The sequence below is a fragment of the Canis lupus genome, chromosome 17 (genome assembly GCF_048164855.1).
Source record: "Canis lupus baileyi chromosome 17, mCanLup2.hap1, whole genome shotgun sequence".
NCBI classification, from domain to species: Eukaryota; Metazoa; Chordata; class Mammalia; order Carnivora; family Canidae; genus Canis; species Canis lupus.
The window spans coordinates 59,196,405-59,216,632 of NC_132854.1; the positions used below are offsets into that span (position 1 = coordinate 59,196,405).

Here is a 20,228-nt window from a genome sequence, read left to right on the forward strand (position 1 = left end):
AAAGATCGCAGCAAGTATGACTGATGCACTGTTTCAGAATTTGTTTCTCTCCTTAATGTACATAATACGATGAAATTTTAATTTTTTTCCTCCAATGAATGTATGTGAAATAAAATGGTCTCTTGCTTGCATTTGCAATTCCTTAGATCATTAGGGCGATTGTACCTCATTTGGCTGTGCTTTTGCACAGTTGTTTCTTGCTTCTGTGACTTGTGTTTGTAGACTGCATTTTGTCTTTGAGATCCTGATTTTGCTTACATGTATTTATGTATATAAATCGATTCTAATGCTTTATTACGTATGTTGGCTTTTCATTTATGGTGTTTCCTGTCAGAGACTTATAATGTACTTAAATTTGTCATTATTTTCCTTTATAATTTGTAGGATTTTTTTTCCCCTAAGAAATTCTTTCCTTTACTGAGGTTCTATCTTTTTTCCCAAAAATTTTAAAATTTGGCATTCTCATTTAGTTTATTAATCCAACAGGAATTTATTTAGACTACTCTGTAAAGTAGGGACCTCTTTTTTTTTTTTCTTATGAGTAACCACTTTTCCCAGCATTATTTATAGACTAATCAGTTCTTTTCTCATTGACTTATAGTGATAATAATGGTAACTCCCATTATTATTTAGTGTTTGCCAGGTGTAAGGTACTGTTCTGGGAGCTTAACCTGCATTAAACTGTTAATCCTTACAGCAACCCTAAGAGGTAGGTATCGTTACTATGCCCAAGCTAAAGATGAAACAACTGAGGCACAGAGAAGTTAAATCACTTGCCCATGGTCACACAGCTCTAAGTGATGGAGTCAGGATTCTTACCCAGGCTGTCTGTCTCCTTCTGGAACTCGCTGTTAATCCGGTGTGCTAACAATATAACATTTGTGCACAGATCTGTTTCTGGCTCTATTCTCTTCCATTGATCACTTTGTCTATCCCGGAGCTGGTATAACATTGTCTTAATCACTGTGATTTTATGATAAGCTATAGCTATTTTTTGGTGCTTTGAATTTTAGGATCAGTTCACAAGGTTTCACACAAATTTCTATTGGAATTTTAACTGGAATTCCAGTGAATTTTTAGGTGAAATTGGGGCGGGGGGGGAATGATATGAGTGCTTCTATGCATCAACAGAGTCTGTCTCCAGCAATTCATATCTTTTATGGATTTCAGGAATGTTCAGTAATTTTTTTTCCATAGAGGTCTAGAACTTTGAATTAATAAGCTTTTTCTTGGGTTGTTTTGTTGTTGTTGTTGTTGCTGTTGGTTTATTTGTTTCATCACCTTTTTCTAATATATATATTTTTAACTGAAGTATAAAAACAATTGTAGTTGACACACAATGTTACATGGGTCAGGTATAGACATATCAAGTAATTCTATTACTCTGTAAGTTGTGCTATGCTCACCATCCAGGTCACTGTCTGTCACCATACAGTGCAGTTACAATACCTACAATACCACTGGCTGTATTCCCTACGCTGTGGCTAACTCATCCCATGACTGGAAGCTTATACCGCCCATTCCCCTTCACCCATTTTTTTTTTTTTAAGATTTTATTTATTTATTCATGAGAGACGGTGGGGGGAGGGTGCAGAGACACAGGCAGAGGGAGAAACAGGCTCCATGCAGGGAGCCCAATGTGGGACTCGATCCCTGGTCTCCAGGATCACGCCCTGGGCCGAAGGCAGAGCTTAACCACTGAGCCACCCAGGCTGCCCCCCTTCACCCTTTTTGCCCATACCCTCCCACCCTCCTCTCTGGCAACCACCAGTTTATTGTCTGTTTCTTCCTTTTTTTTTTTTTTTTTTCTCATTTATTTTTAGTTTCCTCATATAAGTGAAACCATATGGTATTTGTCTTCCTCTGTCATTTCACTTAGCATGATTCCCTCCAGGTCCATCCATGTTGTTGCAAATGGCAAGATATCATTTTTTTATGACTGAGTAATATTCCATTTTATATTTTTATAAATATTTTATAATATTATATTATATTTTTAATATATACTATATATATTACACACACACACCACCTTCTTTTTTCTATTCATCTACCAATGGATACTTGGATTGCTTCCATATCTTGGCTCATATAAATAATGCTGCAGTAAACACAGTGAGTGTCACAGGGTAGTGTATCTTTTTGAATCAATGTGGTTTTTTTTTTTTAAGATATTATTTATTTATTCATGAGAGACCCAGAGAGAGGCAGAGACACGGGCAGAGGGAGAAGCAGGCTCCATGCAGGAAGCCCAATGCGGAACTCGATCCCGGGACTCCAGGATCACACCCTGAGCCGAAGGCAGAGCTTAACCACTGAGCCACCCAGGCGTCCCAGAATCAGTGTTTTCATTTTCTTTGGGCAAATACCCAGTGGTGGAATTACTGAATCCTATGGTATTTCTATTTTTAGTTGTTTGAGGAAACTTGATAGTGTTTTCCACAGTAGCTTAGCAATTTACATTCCCCCCAGCAGTGCATGCGAGTTCCTTTTTCTCCACATCCTCACCAACACTTATTTCTCGCCTTTTGGATACCAGCCATGCTCACAGGTGTGAGGTGACATCTCATTGTGGTTTTGATTTACTTTTCTCTGATGTTAAGTGATGCTGAGCATCTTTTCATGTGTCTGTTGGCCATCTGTACATCTTCTTTGGAAAAATATTTTTTCAGGTCTTCTGCCCATTTTTAATCAGATTATTTGGTTTTTTTAGTGTTGAGTCACAGGAGTTCTGTATCTGTTTGGGATATTAATCCCTTATCAGGTATATCATTTGCAGATATCCTCTGCTAGTCAGCAGGTTGCCTTTTCATTTTATTGATGGTTTCCTTTGCTGTGCGAAAGCTTTATTTTGGTGTGGTCCCAATAATGTATTTTTACTTTTGTTTCCCTTGTCTGAGGAGATAGATCTAGAAAAATGTTATGGCTGACGTCTAAGAGGTTACTGCCTATGTTTTCTTCTGGAAGTTTTATGGTTTCAGGTCTCACATTTAGGACTTTAATCCATTTTAAGTTCATTTTTGTGTATGATATAAGAAAGTGGTCCAGTTTCATCCTTTTGCATGTGTGTGTTGTTTTCCAACACCATTTATTTATTTATTTATTTATTTATTTATTTATTTATTTATTTATTTATATTTTTATTCATGATTGACAGAGAAAGGGCGGGGGGGAGGCAGAGGGAGAAGCAGGCCCCATGCAGGGAGCTGGACATGGGACTCGATCCTGGGTCTCCAGGATCACGCCCTGGACTGAAGGCGGCGCTAAACCGCTGAGCCACCTGGGCTGCCCTCCAGCACCATTTATTGAAGAGACTGTCTTTTCCCCCATTGTATATTTTTGTCTCCTTTGTTGAAGATTAGTTGGCCATACAATCATGGGTTTATTTTTGGAGTTTCTGTTCTGTTCCATTGATCTATATGTCTGTTTTTGTGCCAGTACCAGACTGTTTTATTACAGCTTTATAGTGTATCCTTAAATCTGAGGTTGTGATACTTCTAGCTTTGTTCTTCTTTCTCAAGACTACTTTGGCTATTTGGGGTCTTTTGTGGTTCCATACAAATTTTAGTATTATTTGTTCTAGTTCTCTGAAGACTGCTATTGGCATTTTGATAGAGATTGCATTGAATCTGCAGATAGCTTTGTGATTGCATTGTGTAATGTTGACATTCAGTTCAGAGAGAGGCTGGATTCTTTTGGTTTCAGGTAACACATAGAAACTTGAGCCAACGTAAACATAAAAGTGGATTTTTAATCAGACTGCAGGGGCATTTCATGGCTCCTGAAGGCAGGCATGCAGGCAGGTCTAAGAACAGTAGCTAGGAAGCCATCAGGGACCCATCTTGTCCTCCCTGGCCTTCGTTTCCATATTCCTCTCTGTATACTGGCTTGCTCTCTACTTTGTGGCTCAGAGTCTATTCCACTCCCTCAGGAGAGGGAGTCCAGTTGATTCAGCTTTGGGTCAGGGACCCAACCAGGTCCAGTTAACCACTGGGGGTCAGGGTTATGCAGTATAAAATATGTCTGGGAATCGGGGCCACTTCCAAAGAAAAGCAGGGTGGCTTGTGATCTGCTTACATACCCCAGAAGGTGGTCACTGTTATACCCCCAATCCATCTTCCACTCCTGGTAAGTACCTCATGATACCATTTTCTGATTTGTAGCTTTCAGCGGTACTTTGTACATACTCTGAATTTTTTCTTTTCCCAATCCGTAGCTATATTCTTCAGCACTTGTGGAATGTGAGGATCATGATCCACGTAATCAAGATAGAAATTTTGATGTGGAATCAGTAAAAAAAGAAATCCACAGAGGGAGGAAGTTGGTAAGTATAAATGATTTTATTACTCCTACAAGTTGAACAGATCTTGAAGGGGATGTTTCCAAAAGGAGGTCGATTTGATTGGTAAACCAGGGATAGAAACACATCTTGGGGAGCTGAAATACATAGGACCTGTACTGGAAACTTAGATTCAAATGAACATTTACTATTTTAAAATAAACTACAACACGCTTCGCCAGCAAAGTAGATATGAGTTAGAATGCTTTTGGCTGTGAGTAAAAGGAACCCCCAACTCAAACTGGTTTTAATGAAAAGGGTGCTTATTTTCTCACTTAGCCAGGGGGAAAACTGGCTTCAGAGTCAGTTGATTTAGTGACTTAATGGTGTCCCCAGGAGCCCATCATCCTTCCTATCATCCTGTCCACATCAGTTGGTTCTCTTGTGCTCACACGGTGGTCACAGGCAACAACTGCAGTGTCAGTCTTTCTTGTTCCTGTCTGGCAAGAGAAAGAGTCCATTTCCCAGGCATGGAATAAGAGCCTTTCTGAAAACTTTTGCACATAATTAATCAGGATCAGTCACCTTGGACCTGGGTTGGCTCCCCTTGGGAAGACAGAGTATAGAGCAGTTACCCCATTGGTTCTGTTACAGTAGCCTTCCTCTATGAAAAGCCCTTCATTGCGATGCCCAGGTGGCTCAGCGGTTGAGCCTCTGCCTTTGGCCCAGGGCGTGATCCTGGAGTCCCAGGATCGAGTCCCACGTCAGGCTCCCTGCATGGAGCCTGCTTCTCCCTCTGCCTGTGTCTCTGCCTCTCTCTGTGTCTCTGTGTCTTTCATGAATAAATAAATAAAATCTTTTTTTAAAAAAAAAACAAAAACAAAACACCATAGTGCAGGTGGGGCCCAGGAAGCCTTCCTGGTTGGAGAGGAGTGAGGGTAAAGAAGATGGGGAAGGAGGAACTCCAGCAAAAGGGAGTAGGATGTGCAGAAGTTTGGAGGGCAGGAGAGACATGCCGTGTTCCTAAAACTATAGGCATATGACTGTGGCAATCTCCTGACTGCACGGAATTCCACAGGATACCCCAGAATGCATGAAAGCATGCTCTCATTAGATCATGAGTCAACTTTTATTTTTCACTGTAACAACTAAAGCTGCGGACCTCTTGCACACGTCCTGTGTGCTTGTTTGAACACTGCCATAAGCCCATTGCTAGGAGTGCAGCGGCTGAGTCAAAGGCAGTTCCCCTAATAATACTGAAATACGCTAGTAAGCTGTCGCCCAGGAAGGCTGTGCCACTTCATACTTCTGTGGATGAAGGAATGCTTTTCCCAGCCCTTGGCGGAAACGATGTCACAAATCTTGTTACTGTGTGCCTTCTCTCATGGCTCAGGAGGGTGAACATTCTCCTCGGGCACCTGCCTCCCTCCCGGCGCACCCAGCCCCCACGGTTCCTCTGTGCTGCCTTTGCCCGTCAGTGGCCCCACCTCACAGCCACAGCCCAGCACCACCATCGCCGTCCTGCAGACACCCTGGGCTCCCTGTCCCCACCGTCCATGCGCACGTCTCCTTACTCACCTAGTAAACCAATCCCCCCTGCCACCACCCTGCCCCGGGGCAATGCACCTGTCTGTTGTCTGAGTCCTACTGGCACTTTCACAGTCGAACTACTGTACAAAGCCCCACAAATGCGTTGACTGATCTTAGATTCATGGCCACAAACCTCAACAGGAATCTCCACATGTCACCCTCCACCGTCTACATTTACTGTTGCATATCCTCTCATCTCTTTTTTAAAACATCTCCTGACCTCAACTGTCCATCCCCAAGTTGATGACTGTGCCTTATTTTTTTTATAGACTTCTTTTAGAGCAGTTTTAGGTTCACAGAACACTTGAGGGGAAAGTACAAAGATTCCCATGTACTTCCTGCACCCACACGTTCATGGCCACCTTTTTATCAACCTCCCCCACCAGAGTGGTGCCTTGTCACAACTAACGAACCTACATTGGCACGTCGTCAGAACACCCACACTCTGTGGTTTACATCAGGGTTCATCTCAGTGCCTGTCTTTGTGATTTTTACTGAGAAATGGAAGCCATTAGCCAGGAAGTCCTACCATCCAAACCACTGCCCATCCACCTCTGTTCCTAGACTCTGGGGCCTACCTGTTGTCAAAGTCAACCCTCCACTTAGACTTTGGGGGTTTTTTTGTTTTGTTTTTTTATTTATTCATGAAAGACAGAGAGAGAGCGGGGGGGAGGGGGGGAGGCGGGGGGGGGGGTGGGCGGGGGGAGAGAGGTGGGACCTAGAATCCCGTCCCCTATCAGGCTCCCTGCTCAACAGGGAGCCTGCTTCTCCTCCCCCTGCTCATTCTCCTGCTTGTGCTCTCTCCCTGTCAAATAAGTCAAATCTTTTAAAAAAAGAAACCAACTAGATGGCCAGATTTACTTGGCTGGATTTTGTTTTGTTTTGTTTTTAAGATTTTATTTTATTTATTCCTGAGGCAGAGACACAGGCAGAGGGAGAAGCAGACTCCATGCAGGGAGCCCAATGTGGGACTCGATCCCGGGTATCCAGGATCACGCCCTGGACTGAAGGTGGCGCTAAACCACTGAGCCACCGGGGCTGCCCTCCACTGATGACTTTGAAGTCATCACCTGCCCGTCCTTAAGGACTAGCCTCTTACATTTTTCCCTTTACCCCATTCACCTCCCTATGCCGCCCTCTCCCAGGTTAGGTCCTCCAGCATATATCATCTGAAACCCTCCTTCGTACACAGAAAGCCCGTCCATTACAATGTCACTTTTGTCTTTAGCTGACCTTTCATCAGTATTTATCACACAGTTGTCCGTGCCCTGCACTTTTTTAAAAAATTATTTACTTTTAAAGATTTTATCTATCTATCATCTATCTATCTATCTATCTATCTATCTATCTATCTATCTATCTATCTATCTATCTATCACAGAAAGAGAGAGCACAAGTGGCCCGAGAGGCAGGGAGAAGGGAGAAGCAGAGTCCCTGCAGGGTGGGGAGCCTGACATGGGGCTGGATCCTGGGACCCTGGGTTGTGGCCTGAGCCGAAGGCAGGCGCTTAAGCAACTCAGCCCCCAGCACTTTCTTCCTTTGATTCACTGCACACACTGCTGGTGTGTCTTACCTTTCTGGTTGCTTCTTCCCAGGCACCTTGGCTTATTTTTCCTTGTCTGCTGAATCTCCCAAGTGTGCAGTCCCCGGAGTCTCCCAGGCTCCTTCCTCCACCTGAACCTCTTTCCTGTGTGACCTCTTCTAGTTCCCATGGCTTCAATTCCATACTTTTCCTCCCGCTGTGATAACCAACCTGACAGATGTATGTCAATACCTACTAGTGTCTCGTATTAAATTGGCCAAAGAACACAGTTCCAGCCCCTGCACCCACGTACTCCATCCAAACGCTTCCCTCCTCACCTCAGTGAACCGCCTACCGTTCATCCATCGTCATCTTCTCGTCAAGCTCCCAGCCCAGCATCCGCTCAGTGCTCCCCTGCAGGCCCCCAGCTTCCGTCACTAACCCACGGCAGTAAAGGATGGTTGCTCACGTCACCCAGGCGTGTTCTTTCTGCACTCTCTCCGGCTCATCCTCACCATCACCCATTCTCCACACAGCCACAGTAGTGTCTTTAAAATACCCATCTTGGGGCATCTGGGTGGCTCAGCTAGTTGAGCATCTGACTCTTCATTTCATCCCAGGCCGTGTTGTCAGGGTTGTGAGACTGGGCTGCACGCCAGGCTCTGCTCTCCACACTCTGCACTGAGTCTGCTTGGGCTTCTTTCCCTCTCCCTCCATCCTTGCCCCTCCCCCAGCTCATTCTCTCTTTCAGATGAATAAAATCTTTTTTAAAAAATAAAATATCGATCACTTCATGTTCCTGTTGTACCAAGACAAAACCCCCAACTCCTTACCCTGGTTTGTAACCCTTACAGGACCCAGCCCTTACTTACCCCTGGGTTGTAACCTCTGACTCTCCCCTGAAGCACATCTCTTCTCAGGCATCAGCCCACCTTCCCGTCTTCCCAGTCAGCTTGCCAATGAATGGGAAGCTCACTCTTGCCATAGGAACATAGAACCTTCGGCCTAGAATATCCTTCCCCCTGCTTTTTGTTGTTGTTGTTGCCTACTGGGAGCTCTGGTTATTATTCAAATCTAAACTTCTCCATCACCTCCTGAGAGGCTTTTATGGATCCCCAATCTGAAGTTGGGACCCAGTGAGTGTCACCTCACCTTAATTCTTACAAGGCATGTATCATCACTGTCTTTTAAAAAAGGTAATTCATGTATTTTTATTAGCTTGTTCTTTGCACTAAGCATTTGGTAAACGTTGACATCTGTAGGCTTAGTGTTGCTATAATTACTGGAGTTAGGTATTTATTTACTTTGTTGTTGTCGTTAAAATTAAACGTATGTTCATTAAGAGGTATCATTAAAGAAAGAGAAGACACAAACCCCAGGTTGTACAGACATTTACCACACATGTATTATCACTGTGTTCTTGAGTTTGCTTTATGTGATCATGGTCTCTCTCCATTTGAATGTTCACTCCACAAGGGCGAGTGCCTTGTCCCCCCAGGACACTGCCCGCCGCATCATGCTTACTCGGTAGTCTTCAAGTGAATCAAATTTTATTAACCATTTGTATTTCTTCTGTGGTTTGCATCTTCCCATTTTTCTCTGCATTTATCCATCTTAAACCTTTATCAACTACGCAGCAAACATTTTTCTTTTTCTGTTGATGTGGTTGACATACAATATTAATTTCAGGAATCCCAACACAATGACTTGACATTTATGTACATTATGAAATGACTACAATAAGCCTGATTACCATCTGTCACCAAATTCTGGTATTATTGACTATATTCTCTGCATTCTATCCCTGTGCTTTACTTTTTTAAGAACTAAAAGTTTGTACCTCTTAATCCCCTTCACCTACTCCACCTACCACCACTTTATGCTTTGTATTTATGAGTCTGTTTCTGTTTTCAGACATTTTCATTGTTTTTCTGGTAGCTGTCACCATAAAAATGGAAGTTTAAATTTTTTTATGTAGTCAGAGCATCAGTCTTTTTCTCTGTGGCTTCTGAGTTTCCTTCCTTGCTTAGCTTTCCTGACTTTAACTTTATACATTTTTACTAACTTTAAAACTTTTTCTCATAGTTCACATCTTAATCCATGTGAAATTTGAGAATACAGTGTGAGGTAGGGATACAACTAACTTTATTTTTTTTCTACACATAATGCCAGGTGGCCTCCAAATTAAATGATCATTCTTTGTGCTCTGATTTGAAATCCCACTTTTAGCATAATCTAATTTCTTACCCATGTTTGAATTGTCTTTACTTGTATGGTTGCCTGTGCTGACTTTGGGATATTGTTTGAGCTACTTCCTGTTCTGCAAGGTGGTTTCATCGAGCTTCCCCTTCAGTCAGAGCATGATGTAAATCAAATCACTTTGGGCATGGCTTGGACTCCCCTAAACCAGTTAGATTTCTGTGGCCACACACCGTCCTAGCCATCTCCACACCACCTTCATACGTAAAATACCAGATCAATTGGCGAATATATAGAAGCGAGAAAGCAAATAAACTGAACTTAAGGGGCGCCTGGGGGCTCAGCAGTTGAGCATCTGCCTTCATCTGCTCAGGGCATGATCTTGGTGTTCTGGGATCGAGTCCGCATTGGGCTCCCCATAGGGAGCCTGCTTCTCCCTCTGCCTGTGTCTCTGTCTCTCGTGGATAAACAAAATCTTTAAAAAAATAATAATAAATTGAACTTAAAAAAATTTGCTACTCAGGGTTTTGTTTTTTAATCTTAAATTCCTGGCCCTACTACATAGACTCCAGAGAGGTTTCGCTTAATCTCACGCTGCCCTCAGTAGAAACTATAAGACCTGAAAGGCAGGGTTATTTGGGTTATTTGCAGGGAGGGATCTGAGTCTAGGAGAGGGGAGGGCCGGGTGGACCACACAGCTCAGTGGCACCATCAGCAACCACCCTCACCGTGAGCCCCAGTGTCCCTAATAGGACCCCTTGCCTACAGCAGGATAAATCTCTTTTTAGTTATCTCCTGTAAAAAGGTTTGGGGTTTTGTATTTTTTTGAAGCAAGAAGGGTTTTCTGCTTTTAATCAGATCATTACAGGTCAGTGCCAACCTAGCAGTTTACTAAGAGAGGTTTTGCTGAAATTTCAAAATGAGCAGCAGGATGTGGCTGTGCTTAAAAATAACACTTGATGTCTGTATGTTTTAACAAAGATCATGAAAAGCAGGTGTTTACTTTCGTAAAATTCATTCTTCTGTAGACATGTGCTTTCTGTAATCGGAGGGGAGCTACCGTGGGATGTGACGTAAAAGCCTGTAACAGGAGTTACCACTTCTTCTGTGCCAAGAACGACCATGCGGTTCTACAGACTGATGGATTGCGAGGAATATATAAGTATGTATAATGGAACAGTTTTATTTTTTTTTTAAGATTTTATTTATTCCTGAAAGACCCAGAAAGAGGCAGAGACACAGGCAGAGGGAGAAGAAGCAGGCTCCATGCAGGGAGCCCCATGCGGCACTCGATCCCAGGATCCTGGGATCACAATCTGAGCCAAAGGCAGTCGCTCAACTGACTGAGCCATCAGGAATCCCTATACCATACTTTTTATATTTGCTTTGCTCAGAAGCTCGTGGGTTATAAAATTTTCATTTTTTATTTTTTTACCTTCCCAAGGAGCTCATTTTATTAAGACTTCCACGATGACCTCAAACACCCACTCGACACACTATTAGCAGAGCTATGAACAAAAAGGAGTCAAATTTCTGCTACATCTCCAAGTTTGCAAAAATACTGATCTTGTATAATCAGGAGAACCAATTAATAGAGACCCAATGAAACAATCATTTTTGTCATTACCAGGTATCAGGTGAACATCTATGCATTTTTAAATTTACTTAAACATTCATTTGTGAAAAAAACAAACAAATAAAAAAAAACATTCATTTGTGAAGAGTGCCCATGACAGACAAGATACCTTGCTAGGTGCGGTAAGAATATAGAGGAACAGACATGGACTGAATCTCAGGGAACCTGTCACCATGTGGAAGGACCAGAAAGACCGGGACTAATAGAAGCACATGGCATAATGGGAGCAGGAGGGGATTCACACACAACCGGCTTCGTCTTGAGTTGATAACTGTTGAACTGGGTGATGGGTCGGGAGCCTCCACTTTTGCGTCTGAAATGTTCCATAATTTAAAAAAAAAAAAAGTAAGTGCCTGGCAAACAGAAGTGCTCAGATCCTGGAATCCAAAAGATTGAGGAGATTAATTTTGCTCAGGTCAGGGGATGGGTTGCCAGGAAGACTGCACGTGAGAGGTGGAAACGTGTGTGTGTGTGTGTGTGTGTGTGTAAGACAGAAAGCATTCCTGCATTCCCACAGGCAAGAGGGACTGTGCCTCCTGGGGGTCAGCACCGTAAGGAAAGCCAGGGGCACGTAGCTGGGCCTGAGGAGGACAAAAGCTCTGCAGAGTTCACTGTCTCCGGTTCTCCTCCTTGGCCTGCGCTGCGTCCTTCTGTTCCAGGGCACTGATCTATCCTGGATTCACGCGGTTCAGCTCTACAGTCCAGGGAGATGCCTGCTGAGTCAGAAAATGAGCTTCCCCCGAAATCCATGCACGCAGTTGTGTGCCGTTGTTGAAAGTCAGCAGGACTTTGTGCAGCCAGGTGAAAACCCGGCCTAGAGCTGGGTCCTGAGCTCTCCCTACATGACCGCTTGCTCCCTCAGGGCCCACAGGCCTCTGCGGGGGGGCCCCCGGGGCAGCGAGAGGGGCAGGCACTTCGCGGTGTTGACAGCATTTTCCTTGGGCAGATATCTAGGGTGAAGCCATCAGGAGAAACAGGCTAGTTCCTTTTTAAATCATAAGAACATAGGTGTGGTATTTTAAAAGTCTAAGTAAGGGGATCCCTGGGTGGCTTAGCGGTTTAGCACCTGCCTTTTGCCCAGGGCATGATCCTGGAGTCCCGGGATCGAGTCCTGCGTCGGGCTCCCTGCGTGGAGCCTGCTTCTCCCTCTGCCTGTATCTCTGCCTCTCTCTCTGTCTATCATGAATGAATAAATAAATCTTAAAGAAATAAATAAAAGTCTAAGTAAAAGATGTTTAACGGTTCTTTGAAATTGCCTGTTTTCAGAGTGTTCTGCCAACAACATGCTCCAGGGAGCAGTGCTAACGGTAAGTCTCCAAGGTTTAGTCCTGAGGGTCCAGAGCTGGGCACATGCATAGGACTGACACGGGAGAGTCTGACTTACCAGCCTCACTGACCTAAGTACAGAGTTTCAAGTCACATTCTTACATGCTTAGAAAATTGCTGGTTTCTCTATGCCGTGTGACGGACGCATTTTTCTTCCTTGCACACTAGACCTACTCCCAGGAAACTCTCTGTCTGCTGCCTTCCATCCCCAGGACAATCCGAGGACCAAACGAGGACGTGGTAAAAAGCTTTGCCTTGTGACTGCCTCTCTTCTAAAAGAGTATCAGGATTTCCAGTGCACAGAAACTGATAAATTGCTACACGTTCCCTGAATGTTTCCTAAGAACGCATGGCTAGCTCTTAGGTTCTGATTAAGGGAGACTGGGCCCTGCTACCGGGGGTTACGGGATGGACCGTCCCCCACGAGTGGCCTCTGCTTACTGCCTGAACCGCAGTGTCTTACCAGCACTGAATCTGGAAGGCTCACGGGGCCGGGAATCAGGACCTCTCTGGAAAAGGCTTAGCTCCGTATCAGGCCAACTGCAGTCTTAGTGGTAAATAGCACTCTCTAAACGATATTGTTACCCTCATTTTTTTAGTACTCTTTTATCAGGGATGACTGTAAAAACATAGCTTCAATCAGTATTTATTGATAGGGAAAGGTAACAATAATGTAATAGGGATTTTTTTTTAATTAAAAATTTTTTTTTCTTTTTTGGAGCATGCACACAAGCAGGGGTGGGGGTACAAGGGGAGGGAGAGAATCTCGAGCAGGCTCCACACCCAGCAAGGAGCCCTGACATATGGCTGGGTCTCATGACCCTGAGCTCACAACCTGAACTCAAACCAGGAGTTCGACGCTCAACCAACTGAGCCACCAAGGTGCCCCAGCTTTTTAAATTAAAAAAAAAGTTTTTAATGTATTGGTATTAAAAGGCAGATTATGACACTGTTAGGAATCTTCGCCCCAGAAGAAACTATCCGTTTCATTTGAATTCTTCTAAAAATTTCCTGTATATACAAACTGACCTACTACTACATTTTGCTTTCACTCAGAGATCCTTCCGTACGTGTACAAATGGATCTACCTTATTTTTGAAAGGCTGCGTTACATTCCATCTTGTGTGCTGTTCAGTTGCCTGAGTTACAGCTGAACTACTCTCTGCACGATGCACACTTAGGTTATTTCCATTTTTTCCTATCGCACTGAATAGCGGAGTTCACGCTTTTCTCCATTCGTCTGTGGGCCTTTATGTGACTGTACCATTTGGAAAACTATAGATTGCTGGGTCAAGAGTATACACAAGGTGGTTGTGATGACAACCACCGCATCATCTCCCACAGCGGCTGCACCAGCAGCACACCATTACCCCAATCCTTGCAACATTAGACGCTAAACACCATCTTTGCCAGTCTGATAGGTGAAAATTATTGTTTTGCATGTCTTTCCTTAGGAGTAAAATTGAGTGTATTGCCCTATCTTTTAAGCGGTATATTTGTTGTCCTGTGACCCAGCCTGTTTTTCTAATCAACTCGTCCTACAAGGTTCCCTGTTTTCCTAATTTTTCTACTCAACTGTCTTTTTTATATTGACCTAGAAGATTTTTGTATTTTAGAAGCTGGTGCTTTATCATATGTTGCAAACATGTAGTGTAAGTCTGCTGTAAGAGTTTTCTGTTCTATGTAGTCAAAATCGGTCTTTTCCTTTATGGATTCCAGTTTCTACATGACTTCTATTTTCCACTGATTTTTCAGGAGTGAAAAGAAAAAGAGGAAAGAGACCTCTCTCAACAGGCATTCATGCACAGGTAATCTGACTTTATTACAGCTTTCTGGTTATTTACACGGTTTCTTCTTTATTTTAACCATTTAAAGATCATCAGGTGAAATGATAACAGAACCATAATATGATGAATGTAAAAGACAAGCTGGGTGTGTCTTGGGTGTGCTAACACGTAGCCTTCAGGAGGCGACAGTCCCGTGGCCTCTGTAACGGGTGTCCTGGTACCAAGTCAGCGCCGTGTGCTTCTGGCCCTAAGAGGGGCAGAGGGGCAGTAGAGCATCCCGACTCAGCCAAGTGCTTCTCAGCTGCACGGCCCACACCTGACCTGCAGAATGCGTGATTTTCAAAAATTTTGTGCATTCCTATTGTATGTAAAGTATATGAAATGTTTTGGGGATTTGAAACTGTTTTTACACAGCTTATATGAGCTAAATTAATATATGCCAGCAACCTTCTCCGCTTGCTGTCTACACAGGAGAAGCCCATTCCTCTCGGTGTTTTGTTATACAAAAATAATGTGACATTTACATGTAAACTACAAACAAATGCGCAGCATGATATTCACCACAGGCAAATGCAACAAAAGACTGTTTTCGCTTTACCCAATATCAAATGCCAACAAAACCGATGTGATCTTGATTTTTCTCTCCCTCTAGCCACCTAATGCGATGACACTGAATAGACTCCTAAAACACATGAAGGATGAGGATGGCAGACACACAGGTTGGCTATAAATTTTGTATTGAATATGACCTTACGATACTCATAAAAATGATAACCCATTGATTTCAAAGTTGGTTCCCCCTTATCCCTGTAGACTTGTAGTAAGTATAAGAATAAAAACCTTTTATCCTAACTATCCACTCTATCCTAAGCCCAGGAGATCAAGGTACTTTAGGTGGGGACAGTCCCTTATCCTTTGGTACCAGGACAGATACACGTCCTGGCCTGGAAGCCAGGGTTCCCTGAGCCCGGAACACGGCGATGACCCACCCCCAGGAAGCTGAAGCTAGTAACTCCAGCTTTCTGTCAAGGAAATAGTACATTCCATAATGACACACAGTTACTGTGACAGAAAAAAACGATGGGGGCTCCATTTTAAATCTTTTTTTTTTTTTTTTATGATAGTTGCACAGAGAGAGAGAGGCAGAGACACAGGCAGAGGGAGAAGCAGGCTCCATGCACCGGGAGCCTGACGTGGGACTCGATCCCAGGTCTCCAGGACCGCGCCCTGGGCCAAAGGCAGGCGCCAAACCGCTGCGCCACCCAGGGATCCCGGGGGCTCCATTTTAGAGAATCCTCTTGATTCAGATACTTAGTCTAGGCCGAGAAGTTTTTATTTTCACTTTCTGTAACATTGTTTCAGCTGGGAAAACACGAGGTATGATGAAATTACAATGAAAAGATAAAGGTGCAGTGTTTGTTTTCCTACGGATTATGTCCATCCACCCACCGCTAGGCACGGTCTGAAGAAGTGACCATAAAGGGATTTATGATAGCCGCCCTAAGACCATTTCTTTCTAAAATGTTTTTTTTCTAATTCTTAGATGCAACTGTGAAGATTGATTTTCTTAAGAAATGTAAGGAAGCAGGGCTTCTTAATGATTTATTTGAAGAAATATTAGACAAACTTCATTTGATTCAGGAAAGACTCATGGGTGACACTGCTTCTGATTCAGGTACTGAAATAGCAACATTCCTACATGTAGAGACTTCTTGCAAACCTACTTATAAAACAAACCAAAAGTACACGTTCTCTTTCTATACAATTTCTTTCATCTTATTCTTTAATACAGTTCACTGTTCCAGGTCTCTAGTCTCTTACGCATCAACAGGATGTGGGTAATTAAGACTCATTAATTCAGTGAAAAGCACCCGGACACCCTCAAAGTTTTGATGTGCTTTGCAGAAGTGCAGAGCTGAGAGTAAACACCAGGAGGGTTAGCACCCACATGCCTGTCCCCTGGCCGCTAACATCTGAGAATGGCATATTCTGTTACAGTTTTGATTTGATTCAGATGCGGTTCCTTATGTCTTTTTTGATAACGTTAACTCACAGTTTACAGGAGAAAAAAGGTCTGATGTTTCCCTTAGTTAAATGGGGCCTTTCCTAAAGAGCTCTTTGGGAAGCTGAAGTTCCATTTGTGTAGGCAGGTGTGTGGCCACTTAGCCTTTGTAGATCCTACGCGACGAGTTTAAGTACAGTTACATTACAAGGAAAAAAGCCTGACGGTCTATACTGTGGGCAACGAGGTCAAATATATGATCATTTGAAAGGGATGGTTTTCTAGAGGGCAAAACCCAAAAGTGAGAAATTAAGAGCAAACATTTCCAAAAATTCATTCATTATATTCTTATGTTCATTTTTTCTTTACGTTAGACTAAGCACTTCTCAATCTTGAACATGCCCCTCAGAATCCCCAGAGGGCTTGTCAAAGCCTGTGACGGGCCCTGGAGCTTCTGATTGGGTAGAGGTGCCATGCATTTGCATTTCCACCATGGCCCCAGGGACACGGCTGTTCCTGCGGTCTAATGCTGAGGTCGCGCAGTGCCGTGCTGTGACTTTTCCTTATTTGGGGTTTTTCTGTGAGCGGTATCTGCCTGTGTAAATCATTTAAATTAAAACAAAATGTTTTTCTCTCTACAGACTATGAAGAAATCGGGACTTCACTTTTTGACTGTAGGTTGTTTGACGACACATTTGTAAATTTTCAAGCAGGTATGTGAGCAGCATAGTTCACAAGTATTTATACATACTCAAGGGATATAATACTATTCAGGTGATAGAAATCATATTTTAGAAGAATGTTCAGATCCCTCCCTCACACCCGAGGGGACACGGTCATTATCTGGAGGTGGCTGCAAGTGCTGCTTTCGATTTTCCACATGTTCTACATACACATCACACCTTAGTGATCGGAAGAGACTCAATTTTTTGTTTCTACTTTTTTTTAAATGATTGCAAAGTGGGAGGTCGCTGGGCCACACGTTCAGGACTCAGCAGGAGCTTACTGCATGGCTGCTCGCCTTGATTTGATGTGTACAAATTTTAATTCTCCCAATATTCATCTTCAAATCTTACTGGGGGAGGGAGGGCTGGAATTCATGGATTCTAAAGACAATTTTGAAACAGAAGCAAGCCTGGTGGGGCAGAGACTTAAGTGGTTGATATTTTATGGAAAGGTTTTATTGAGTCATCACATTGTTCACCTGAAACCAATATGACACCACCGTATATTAATAATCACCCATTTAGTGAGGAGGTCCTGCCCCCAAGATGCTTTCAGAACGGGCTAAATGTCCACTTAGGGCTGAGACTGATGTGGCTTCTCTATGCAGCTGCCACACAGCTGGACAGGCTGTGCACTGCACAACCACAGTGCTCTACTGTCCATTCAGATTTTGTATTACATTTATTATCAGGAAAAACGGCCTGTCCTTTAACAGTCTCCTGAGTATATCTGCACACTGCTGAGGGGAGCATCCACATATTTTTTCAAAGCTACTTTTATAGTCTTTTTCTAAAAAGGCTTACTTTGCAGGGGACTTTCATCTGTGAAAAGTTGCGTTTTCACTCCGTGCATAGGTTAGCTAGGAAGATACACATCACAGTGGGGCGTCAGGAGGAGACACTGAGACCCCTAGGGGGCATCCCTACTGACACACACGCTTCTAATTTAATGTTGCTCCGTTCCAACGTTCCACAAAGTTAACTACGGGTATTCTAGAGGAACATTTTATGTATGATTTAATATTGTTCAACTTTGAGGTCTTCAAAAAACCACACTGTCACTGAGTGGCACCATTATTATAAAGCCTAAGGATCTTCTTCCTAAGTTTCCACAATAAAGGCTTTCCCGCTACTGAATAAAACCAAAAGCTTTTATGTAACATCAAAAATTGGCTGCATTTTAATGAAAGATTTGCCTTTATCCTTGATATTCTAACCTCGTGCTGCCTCCACTTACCCTCTCTCAACAACTGGGGGGCAGTGTTGCCTGAAGCTTACACAGTCTCTGCTCTGAGTTCTCAGACATGCAGAGGTGCACTGCCCTAGCCAGAAGAGGCGGCAAGGCATACACGTGCTAGGCTCCTGGCCGAAGGGGCTAGGGAGGTACCCTGTTCGTAAAACTGCAGTCGCGTTTCTTCTTACCGCAGCCATACAGAGAAAGATCCATCGCTGTGAAGAAAGGCAGCAGCAACTGAAGGAAGAGCTCGAGGCACTTCAGGACCTGAACCACATCATGTACTTTACTCACAAAGACAGAGATGCGAGGTCAAGTTCTCTCTCGGTGTCTTCTGTGTCGTCCAAGGATTACCCCTTCCAAAACCAGGAATGAGGCTCGCACCCAAGCAGCTGTGCCCTGAAGACCCGACCTGGGCAAGCCACACATCGTTAGGACGAGGCTGCTCCTGTCTCTCTGGTCCTCAAACTTCAATCCTCCTTAACTCTTGCCTGTTCTTGCTGGTCGACATTTCGTGCCCGCCAGGGTGTTTTTTTTTACCACCTCCCTCTTATTATCATCTCACGTCTGCTCTCCAATAAAATGTTAAGTACACTGGCTCTTACCTCCCATCTCTTCTGCCCTCTGCACTGCACTGAAAATCCTCGGGCAGCTTCGTGCTGGTGCACCGCCGCCCACCCTTCCCCCAACTCCAGTGTCTAAGTTGATTCCAGTAACACACAAGGTGCTCCTGGAAGTAAAGGCTCCCCAGGGCCTTTGCACATCTTGCTGTGAAGCCTTAACTGCTCTTCTCCCTTTCTCTGCCTTTCCTGCTGCAGATCTCATTACACCAGTTCCACCCTCATTCTGTCTGAGTACTTCTTTCTCCTGTCACCACTTCCCAATGTAATCCCCTCGATCTTCCATCAGCTCTCTGAGGGCAAAGCTCACTATTCCTATGTTTAGTTCCCAACACGCTCCCAGCACCTAGCATGCTCAGTACATGTTGAATAAATGCATCAATTGTTCTTCTCCTTTGAGACTAGTTCCAGCTCATGATGACAGATCTAATAAATTTGAATATTGAATAAATGATTATTTTTACTTCACTTGTACCAAATTTACCTGCTTTTTAAATTTCTTTTCACCTGCTGTCACTATATGGACATACATCATCTTCAAAATAAACATTTAAATTTATTTTTTATTTTATTTTTTTTAATATTTTTTTAAATTTTTATTTATTTATGATAGTTACAGAGAGAGAGAGAGGCAGAGACACAGGCAGAGGGAGAAGCAGGCTCCATGCACCGGGAGCCTGATGTGGGATTCGATCCCGGGTCTGCGGGATCGCACCCTGGGCCAAAGGCAGGCGCCAAACCGCTGCGCCACCCAGGGATCCCAACATTTAAATTTAAAACCACTCTTTGAATACCAGTGGAAATATGCAAGAATGAAAAAGAATCATTAAGGTTTTTCTCAAGGGGCACCTGGGTGGCTCAGTGGTTAGGCATCTGCCTTTGGACTGGGATCCTGGGATTGAGTCCCGCAGGGAGCCTGCTTCTCTCTCTGCCTGTGTCTCTGCCTCTCTGTGTCTTTCCTGAATCAATAAATAAAATCTTAAAAGATTTTTCTCAACTGGGAGTGCCAGGGTGGCTCAGTTGGTTAAGCAGCCGACTCCTGGTTTCAGGTCATCTCGGGGTGTGAGATCTAGTCCCATGTTGGGCTCTGCTCTGAGCGCAGAGTCCCTTTCCTCACTCGCTCTCCCAAAAATAAAGTCTTTAAAAAAAAAAAGGGATTATTCTCATCCTAACAATATACAATTTGGATTTTTATGCACCACCACCATGTCTGATTCCTGAAAACCTTATATGTTTCATTTCTGATTTTTTAACACAGCACTCTGGCTCACAGTAATGGTACATTTCAAAATGAGACTCACCCAAGCC

At 43.6% G+C, this 20,228-nt stretch overlaps 1 protein-coding gene across 5 annotated transcripts in view; it reads left to right on the top strand.

Moving 5' to 3' along the window:
- The window catches only part of SETDB2 (SET domain bifurcated histone lysine methyltransferase 2), an 82,995-nt gene extending 63,607 nt beyond the window's left edge, over nt 1–19,388 (top strand). For 3 of the 5 annotated variants that reach the window (XM_072783185.1, XM_072783181.1, XM_072783184.1), the window contains 9 exons: nt 4,217–4,324; nt 10,619–10,752; nt 12,493–12,533; nt 12,721–12,792; nt 14,308–14,360; nt 14,992–15,058; nt 15,883–16,014; nt 16,983–17,054; nt 18,494–19,388. In XM_072783185.1, the coding sequence (XP_072639286.1) occupies nt 4,217–4,324; nt 10,619–10,752; nt 12,493–12,533; nt 12,721–12,792; nt 14,308–14,360; nt 14,992–15,058; nt 15,883–16,014; nt 16,983–17,054; nt 18,494–18,675 (861 nt within the window). In that variant the 3' untranslated portion in view covers nt 18,676–19,388. Of the gene's footprint in view, nt 1–4,216; nt 4,325–10,618; nt 10,753–12,492; nt 12,534–12,720; nt 12,793–14,307; nt 14,361–14,991; nt 15,059–15,882; nt 16,015–16,982; nt 17,055–18,493 lie in introns of those variants that run through there. The other 2 variants (XM_072783182.1, XR_012010234.1) reach the window with 2 other exon arrangements.
- The last annotated feature ends 840 nt before the right edge of the window (nt 19,389–20,228 follow it).